General features: G+C 44.5%; 1 protein-coding gene across 1 annotated transcript; it reads left to right on the top strand.

Moving 5' to 3' along the window:
* Positions 1 to 559: 559 nt before the first annotated feature.
* LOC104505386 (mitochondrial ornithine transporter 1-like) lies at positions 560 to 9,419 on the top strand. The gene is given in 3 exon segments (XM_010148520.1): positions 560 to 684; positions 4,556 to 4,814; positions 9,251 to 9,419. Coding segments are annotated over 3 exon segments (483 nt in total). The 5' UTR covers positions 560 to 629.
* The last annotated feature ends 192 nt before the right edge of the window (positions 9,420 to 9,611 follow it).

The following is a 9,611-nucleotide window of genomic DNA, read 5'->3' as shown; positions in this document are numbered from 1 at the left end:
ATGGGCCTGTATCACCACAAATAGGATTTTCTTAGGTACTGTTGACCATGAAGAAACCTGGTGTCCCTGCCCATGGCAGAGGAGTTGGAACTAGATGATCTTTAAGGTCCCTTCCAACCTAAACTGTTTTATGGTTCTATTCCCTCTTTTTCTTTATAGGTGGGGAGCTGAGATGGGTGGGAGGGAGTATTCCTGCCAATTAGCCTTGGATACCTGATGTAGACTATGCTTCTGTAATCAACAGGAAGGTAATGCTCAATGCTGTTCCCTGGAGGTACTCTTTGCTCTCATTTGGGAGATCGAGGGAGCCTAGAAGCTGGAAAGCCCAAGTAATCCAAAGCTTGGCTGTGATACTCCATAGGACTTGCCTAATGCAGCAAAACTAGTCAGTCAAAATTGAAATATGCTACATCTCAGTCCTGGGGACAAGCATTTTCTGTCTCTAAATGATCGAGAATAAACTAAATGGAAGAGTAGAAGTAAAAGCATTTGTGTGATGCTTTTGCCTCTTGGAGTTGTTGTAAATCACATATGTTTCACCTTTTTCTTTCCTCAGGAGGCAAATACCTCAACACCTGCCAGGAAACAGGAGGCTTCACTCTGAAGTAACTGATAAACAAGTGTGAAGCATGAGGATCAACCCTGCTATTCAGGCTGCTATTGACCTCACAGCAGGAGCTGCAGGTAATGCTGGAGAGAACTTAATTGCACAGAAGTTCTGAGCCTGTAATAACAAAGGTTTTAATACCTCTGACAAATGCAAAAGCAGTTTCTGGTTGCTATAAAAAGCCTTGCCTTCAGTATTTTAAGGACTGGAGATGAAGCAGCTGACCTCAGTCAGTGTTGTAACTGCATCACTATCTCCCCTCCTGGGTGAAAACCCTGCCAAACAGTGAAGGTGTAATCCTTATTTCGGACTAACAGTTTTCCAGGAGGAGATTGAAGTTTCAGTGTTAGTTCTCATGCTTACACGGGTTTGAGAATCAGTCACAAGTAGCATTTTGGAGTGTGAGTGACTGAGGTGCTGCTTTTGTCACAGGAACCCTTTATAATGGAAATGGGCAAGAGGCTGTCTGAAGGGTTATTGGCTCGGACAGCATCCCGGTGTGAATCCTTAAAAGCTGGGAAACTCAGTAGTAGGACCAGTGATCATGAATTCACTAACTTCCATGTCTGTCTAGTCTGTGCTATTTGTTGGATCAGTTGTGACAAGTCACAAGTGCAGAAACAGTTGCATTGGCTCACTGACATTGGCATGAATCAGTTGTTAATTCTACCAGGGAAAGGGTGTCGCTTTGACATTTTTAAGCCTCATCTGTGAGGGGAGGAAAAAAAGCTATTGTGGAAGTGCCTTTTGTCCTGAGCGAAGATTTAGGTGCAGAGGTACTAGTTTCCCTTGGAAGCTTACATGTTGTCCAGAACAGATGACAAACATAGGGGTAGAATAGTTCATTTGGCAATCTTTGTACAGGAAAGGTGGAAGGAAAGATTGATTTATTGTTCAGTTTAAACCTTTTAATGTTTTTCTTGCCCATGTAACAGCTATTGCAGTCAGTCCTTTTACGACTCTCAGTGCTGTGGCTGTGGCAGTATTAACGGTGTTAAGTGCATTCAGGATGGTGGTTGGAGGTCGTTTGTCAGAGTGGAGGTAACCTTAGTGCAGTGAGAAAGAGAGAACATGGGTCCCACGTGGCATCTTCAGAAAGCATTAGATTTGCCACCACGTTTTGCCCTGTGAATACCTGCTTCCTCAGCCCTTGCAGACTAAGTCGTTGACCAGGTAACACCCTGTTTCCCTGCAAGGGAAAAGAAGTGTTTCTGCTCTTAATCCTTCGTTCTCTTAGAAAAATCTGTTCATTCTCCTTGGGTTTTGTCCTCTGTAAAGACAGGGCAAATGTCTGCTCTATTGCGCAACGTGTCAACTTAATGCCTGTGCAGTTCTGTACAGTTTTGCAGTGTTCCCAGGTACTTAACTGGAAGGTGCGGTTGCTTTCCTTCCCGTACTTCAGTTTATGACTGCTGCTGTTAACCGCTCCAGGGCAGTGGAGCACTCTGGTTTAGGGAGCTGTCTCTCTGTGTTGAAGCCTGGCATGTCTCATGTTGGCTACTACAAGAGCTGGAAAGTAGCATGGGGATTCCATGCCCACATTCAGGCTAACGGGGCATGCTCTTGAGGCTTGCCTGTTGTTTGTGGTTTTTTTTTTGGCAGTGGAGCTTAGACAATCTTAGAACCAATTATGCTGTTTTCTTCTCCGATCTAGTTCTTCCTTCGGGTAAGATGAAGGAATTCAGACATTCATTTCAGCATGACTTCAGTAATTCTAAATCATTGTTCTTTTTCTCTGCTACTTCTGTTGTAACAGATAGTATTAATGTTCCTCTAGATTTATTTTCCATATTCTTTCCACATACTTGCTTTGTACTGCCTGTGTTCATTGGTAGAGGCCCTCTTTGTTAGGTATGCCTCCACACCCTTTAGGGAGAGTATTTAACCTGACAAACAGCTGGCTCCTCTGTCGAACGCATAACCTGGTTTTACCTTCCTCTCCAGATCCACACTTGTCTAGCTGATAAGGAATAGCATATTTGGGCAAGTAAATTCTGAAGAATAAATAAGTCATTTAGCTGCCTGTGGGGTCAGAGTCCTTTGCCTGGGATCTGAGCAACCTCTGATCACTTCTTTGATTAAGTAGGATGCTTGTCCCCACCACTGCCATGTTACTGTTGGGACCACGTTTGTCTAAACATTCAAGCAGGGTTGACTCCTGTGTTTCTGGTTTTGTTCTTGTTTTGTTGGGGTTTTTAGGTTCTACTGCTGTGTGGAAGAATTTTTTTTCATCTAATATTTTAGATATTAACTTGGGACTCTTGGGTTTTACCTTGAGGCTTCCAGAGTTTGTTGCTGTAGTTTACTGATGGTCTTGTGCCACTGCCAGTGAAAGCGTAAGGAGAGCCCTTTCTCTTTTTCTGGAACAGCTGTTCACAGTCAACTCCCAGTTTTCCAGCTGACCATTCATGGGTTTGTTTGGCTTCTTCCAACATCCATTATTTTACTACAGGCAGATGGTTTAGGTCTGCCTTTACACAGGCACGCACTTGTCCTGTAATCACTATCTGACTTGCTCGCAGGTAGCATTGGCTGAGCCTTTCCAGTGCTGCTTTTCATCGGAAGCTTGCATGGATGTTACTGGTCTGAGCCAGCTACTTCTTTCCTTGGTTATCCCTCCAGGAGCAAGACTCTCTTCGTGCTTCATTGCATGATTTGCTCTGAAGCTTTCAATGATCCATCTGGTTGAGAATGAGGCTTTGTGGGAGCTGGGATGTTGACTTCCTCTTGGAGGCCCTAAAGTAGCTCTTTGCAGAGGAGCAATAGCAGTGTAACACAAATGTGTTTGCAGAGAGTAAAATCGATTGAAAATAACCCTGGTTAAGCAAACACTTGCTTAACTCTTCTCCCCACTTAGAAGAGAAAAATAACTAATTGGATTCACAGATTTGTTTTCATTTTGGTTTCATTACATTATCTTCATTTACAGATTATTTCTGTTTTGTAGCTGAAAAAGCATCTTGTTAACTTGCCCCCTTTAAGGTACACGTGAGTCAACTGCACTTTGGTTAAAGCTCAGCCTCTTTTAGGGCAGTTCAAGCAAAACCATACAGTACACCTATGGTATGCTTCTGTTAGGTGTTGACTCCTAACAGATTGCTGTCAGTGTACACTGGTATTTCGTGTGGAAAAAGTGTAATGTTGGCACTCTCCTCAGGCTACTGACTTGAGTTGGATCCTGGAGAGGATCACAGCGCTGTAGGCCAAGTGGTTATTGATGACATTAATGGAAATCTCTCACAGGTTTTCCGGGTATTGACCTTGCAATTCAGTTTGGAAAAGATAACAGACTGACAAATTTTGCCCTTTTGCCCTTTCCCAGCGTATCCTGGACACTTTCTTCCAGTATGTGGGAATAAATGTAAATAGAAGTCATCTGGAGTTTTGAAGTGAAGGGCTGGAGTCTTTGGTTATCAATTTATGATGCATCGTGGCTTTTAGCACTCTCAGCAGTGTTGTTCTTGTCCTGGGGGAACCTTTGTCTCACTTGATTACCAATCTTTCAGGTTTTTGTTATTGTTGAAACCTAAAATCAGATGGCTCTCAAACACTGCATTAATGAGCAGGGGAACATGTTGTGTAACTCGTTAATACAAGTGACTTGATAGCAGAACAATAGTTCTAATTCAGTACCCGTTGGTTAGTGAACAGAGTCATTTAGATGCTTGCTTTTAGCAAGGTAAAGAAATGTTTAATGAAAATCAGGCTGCTACTGCTCTTATGCCTGATATGTGTGTCGGGTTTTGGTTTTTTTTGGGTGTTTTTTTTTTCCCTTCAGGTAATTAACTTCACCACTGACAATTGATGCCATTGTGTTAAAATCAGTGCACTTGTCTTTTCCTGCAGAGAATTCCTTCGTCTCTGCTTTCTGCATGATTTTCCTAATAGAGCAGTTTGTAGCTAGGTGTTTGAGCTGTGATAACCTTCAGTTGCCTTCCACTTGCTTAGGTGGGACAGCATGCGTGGTGACCGGCCAGCCCTTTGACACCGCAAAGGTGAAGATGCAGACGTTCCCTGACATGTACAAAGGCATTGTTGACTGTTTTGTGAAAACCTACAAGCAAGTGGGGTTTCGAGGCTTCTACAAGGGAACCACACCAGCGCTCGTAGCCAACATCGCAGAGAACTCCGTTCTGTTTATGTGCTATGGATTTTGCCAACAAATTGTGAGAAGAATTGTTGGCGTAGACAGGAAAACAAAGCTCAGGTTAGTAATAGAAATCTGGTTTATACTTCAAAATAAGTAATCGTGCCACTGCTACTTGCAGGTGCTGTCTTGTCAGGGTACAGCTGATGTTCCAGGCACCCCCTCTGCCTGTAGGCAGAGTAGTAAGCTTGGGAATGCAGACCTTTGTGCTAGGATATGGTGTCTGACTACAGCAGAGCCATCTACTTGTCACTGCAGCTGGCTGGTTGAGATAATCACAACTAAACTGGAATGTTCACGACCTGAAACGATGTTACCAGAGGGACTGAGCATTGCAACAGCTGGAAGTTTGTATTGCCTTGATCTCTAGGTTTATCTGGTTTTTGCAGGGGAGGTAATGCCTCTTCTTACAGACTAAGGGGAAAAAGCACTTTTCTAATACTGCCTTGCCTTTAATTATTCATGTTTCAAAATCTTGAATGTAATGGTCATTAGACCAAAGGTCTGATTGTGCACAGTGTCTATAGCATTGGCAGTAAGTGGTTGCCTAAAAGAATGAGAAAGAGGAGAAGGAAGTGTTTAATACTTGCTGTGAGTCCTCTGCCAGGCTGTGCTTTTAGTTAAGGGGATTTCTTGATCCTGGTGCGATCCAGTCAGTGACTTTGGATCTCTTTTGAAGCATTTGTCCAGTCTCCTCTAAAATTAAGTTCCTTGCATCTGCAGTACACTTGAGCAGGGAGTTCTGGAGGCGATAGTCGTTAATTCTGTAACTGGAAGAGGCAGTTGATCCTTAGCCACTGTCACCATGTTACGTCTGTCCATTGCTCCATGCCCTCTTTCCCACCTGAGCCTTTCCCTGGATTGAACGATCCCAGCCCTCCTAGTCAGTGAGCGCTGTGAAACTGTTCCTTTAGCTGTTTGCTTTCTCTGAAACTCTTGTAGTGCTAATGTGTGTTAGCTTGAGAGCAGAGCTGTGCCGAGTATTTGGTGTGTCAGCAAGTCATGGATTTATGCACTGGCATGATGACCATAATCTCTTTCTAGCCAGGATGGCTTTTCTCCAGGTGCATCCCCTTAGAGCTGTCAGTGGTCCAGCAGCCTCAGTGGGCCTTACTGTTATACTTTTCTTAAGGTATGTCTTCTGGGCAGCACTGGGAGTAGCTGCACCTTCTCCATCCTCGTGCTACTCTGCAGTGTGCGAAAAGACTTCTCATACTGTCCTAACTCCATTCATTCGAAGAGTGATGCAAGGTTAACCACATCCAGCTTTCTATTAATAACTCTGTTCTTGCCTCTGTCACATCTGTCTCCAAATGGAAGTAGCTGGGGGGGCTGGGATGCTGCATTTGACATCTCTGACATGACATGGGTAGCTGCCAGTGTGCAAGACAAGTGTCTGAAAGTGGCGTTCAGTGAGGTGTTCGCCTGTCATGTACTGAGATGTGCTGTGTCTGAAGACTGAGTCCTGCTAGGAGGGAATAGGAAGTGATGAAGAAACAAATTATATCAGTTGCACCCTACTTGCAGTCTCTTTCACTGTTTTCTGGCAGCTGAGACAGAACTGTTTGCACCTGGTTTTAGTGCTTGCTCAGATCAAGGTGTTTCTGCTTGCTTGGCTTACAGACCCCTTAGCTTTTCCTACCCACTGAAATGCAGGAGGTAGGCCTACTGCTGATCCGCCTGGGAGGTTGGCCACAGACATGCAGAGGTCCTAGGATCGTTGCCTCAGCTGACTGAGGCAGCATGTTTAGGGTGTTTGTAGGAGAGGTAGTGCAGGAAGCATTCAGACAGCGTACGTAGGTGTACTGCTCCATATCGTTGGAGTAGGATACAGAATGGGAATGTAATTTGAATATGTAGCAATAACAAATGCCTCTGTCATGACCCTCCTTTCTGTGGTCAAGGACTGGTACTTTTCAGATCCGGGATGGCTGTTCAGTGCAGTGTTGATTGAAGAGCAAATAGTGTGACTGCATGGCTCAATGAGGACAAAACTCCACACCATTTAAGATTACTTGAAAGGATGCTCCCTTAGTCTCTTCATCTGGATCGTTGTGGGGGCATCTTACGAGGTGCAGGTGTGAGAGTTGCGTTGACATGGTCTGCAGTGGTTCCAGAGCATCTCCACCCAGCCTCATTGCAGAGGATTCGAGAAGCCTTTGTAGTGTGCTGCGGGGGAGGGAGGAAACCCCGATGAGGTGACAAGTGAAGAAATACCATTACCTTTGTTGCCTCTGCTGTTTAAAAACTGTCATGCTGTCTTAGCCTGAAGAAGAAAATGCATCAAGTTGCAAACTAAGGGGAACCTGACTGTTTTTCTTACCCAGATCTAACAAATTGCTTCTCACTTTTTTCATTTTTCTGTAATGTTTGGGATTTCTCAAAACGAGCTATAGTAGTTTATAAACCATCTAGAAGTTACCTTTTCAGCCATACCTTCAAACAGCTTGGAAAGGAACTTGCCTCACCTGCCTGAGTTTAGGGATGCACTGGTCAGTCAGTGTGTGAAGCCTTGCAGAACACTGAAAAGGGCAGTTACAAAACAACGCTTTTTCCAGTTAAAGGAATACTCATGCATCAGTGGCATGTCAAAAAGGAAGCAACTGGAGAGAGAAGTGCTAAATTCCATTTATCTTTTAATATCCATTTAATCCAACCAAGGTGGTTGTATTCCGTGCTAAAGTCTAAACTGAGACAACCAAATGGAAAGAGAAGTGCTAAATTCCATTTGTCTTCAAATGTCCAAATTGATTTCGTTCCGTGCCAAAGTCTAAACTGAGAGAACCATTATCCTTGTTCACCTCAGTTTGACTTCCTCAGTACGTGACTAGTCATCTTCAGCGGTTATTTTCTTTGGAAAAAAACCCAAGACAAATGCCTCTTACGCTGCTGCTGCTTCTTCTAGAAGAGTAGAAGATTCTTGCTCCTGTGATGTGTGATTAAAAACTCTCCCATCCAGAAAAAGTACTGAATTAGCATTTTGAGTTGAGGGGGAATTTGAACAGGATTCAAGGCTTATCTCTACGGTGAGGTTCGCAGTATTGAAGACCGAGGCCTAAACAGTGTGTCTGGTTGAACTGTGGAGTTAAACACCAACAGGCAGAAGTGGAAAAGATCTGAATTATGGGTAAACTTAGTCCATTATGTACATGTGTCAGAATTCCTTCAAGTCTGATAGCATCTGGTTTGGTTTCTCTCCTGAATGAGGAAGGATCCCTTAGTGCATAGTTCAAAGGCACCTCTTCCATATTTTCTTATCTTAATTCAATTTGTATCTGTCTCACCTTGCCATAGCTCATAGTTTAATGACTGCAGGGTTCAGCCACGTACTCCATTTGTAACTCCACCTTGCTCTGTCTAGAGCTTTAGCGTGTTGCATCCCAGCTCCCAGTAACACACGTGTGCGCTGCAGGAGTTGTGCATTTAGTGTTGCCATTTCTTATTTACTGCATAGCATTCAGTTGCTGGTTTCTTCCACTCAGACAGATCTTGTCGTTGCCATGTCTGAATGTCACAAGCTCTGCTTCATGTCACGACTTCAGTTCTGTGGTGCTTCTGTAAGTTGTAGCCTTAAGCTCTGTTGTATAAAACTGCTGGACACTGGGCTAACAGCCCCCTGGTGTGGAAGGAGGTTGAGTGCAGCTATGAGGTTGCATTCATGGCAGCACAGCCACAGGAAGATTATACTGGTCCACTGTGCCATGCTTTCAGATTTCGAGCATTTTCAGCTGAAAACCTGCCTTTAATGCTGGTAAGGTGAATTTGAGACCACCGATGTTCCTGCAAGGTGCTTATTGCTCCTATTCTTTTTGAGGCACTAACCAGTACCCCAGAAGAGTTGCCTAGTAAAACAAGTCTATGGAAGTCTTTGTGAAAACTAAGAGATTTGATAGTGTTCAGTGATTGCAGCAGAATAAAGTATTGCAAAAAGAGTAAAGAAGTCACAGAATGGTTTGGGTTGGAAGGGACCTTAAAGACCATCTAGTTCCAACCCCCCTGCCATGGGCAGGGACACCTTCCACTAGACCAGGTTGCTCAAAGCCTCGTCCAGCCTGGCCTTGAACACTTCCAGGGATGGGGCATCCACAGCTTCTCTGGGCAACCTGTTCCACTGCCTCACCACCCTCTCTGTGAAGAATTTCTTCCTGATGTCCAATATACACCTCCCAACTTTCAATTTAAACCCGTTACCCCTTGTCCTGTCACTGCAGGCCCTTGTAAAAAGTCCCCCTCTGACATTCAGAGGTTGCTATGTGTCTTTTCCAGGTGCCAAAAAGACGCATTTAAGTTGTGTACAAGATGGGATGCGCTAGGTTTTTCACCTCTCTGGTTGAAATAACTGCCCTTCTTCCTTGAGATTCTCTTCCCCCAAGCTTGTGCAACAGTTTTTATTGGTGATACTTCGAGTGCAGGCTCAGGAAGCTGGTTGGTGGTGCAGTGGTTCTGCTGCACTGAAGGTCAGTGCCCAAATACCTTCTGCAGTTTCTCTCTTGCAGTGATCTGCAGAACGCTGCTGCAGGCTCATTCGCCTCTGCCTTTGCCACCCTTGTCCTCTGTCCCACAGAGCTGGTGAAGTGCCGGCTGCAGGCCATGCATGAAATGCAGCTGTCTGGAAAGATAATCCAGGGACACAAGTAAGTGTACACCCTGCCCAGTGTCTCCTAAACCCTTTCATGTGGATTTATTGTATTTAACTCTGTTAGTTCAGTGTCACGTTTGTAGTGCACTCTTAACCAGAGAGGAGTTGCGGCTGAGAGGGTCACAGCCTGGAGACTTTCCAGGTACTAGTAAATCTGGATGCCAGTGAAGGGCTCCCAGCAGGATCTCATTCCAAGTCTGTTGTGGTTTAACTCCGGC

Source organism: Eurypyga helias, unplaced genomic scaffold (genome assembly GCF_000690775.1).
Source record: "Eurypyga helias isolate BGI_N326 unplaced genomic scaffold, ASM69077v1 scaffold12623, whole genome shotgun sequence".
NCBI classification, from domain to species: Eukaryota; Metazoa; Chordata; class Aves; order Eurypygiformes; family Eurypygidae; genus Eurypyga; species Eurypyga helias.
This window is presented reverse-complemented; position numbering and strand designations above follow the sequence as displayed.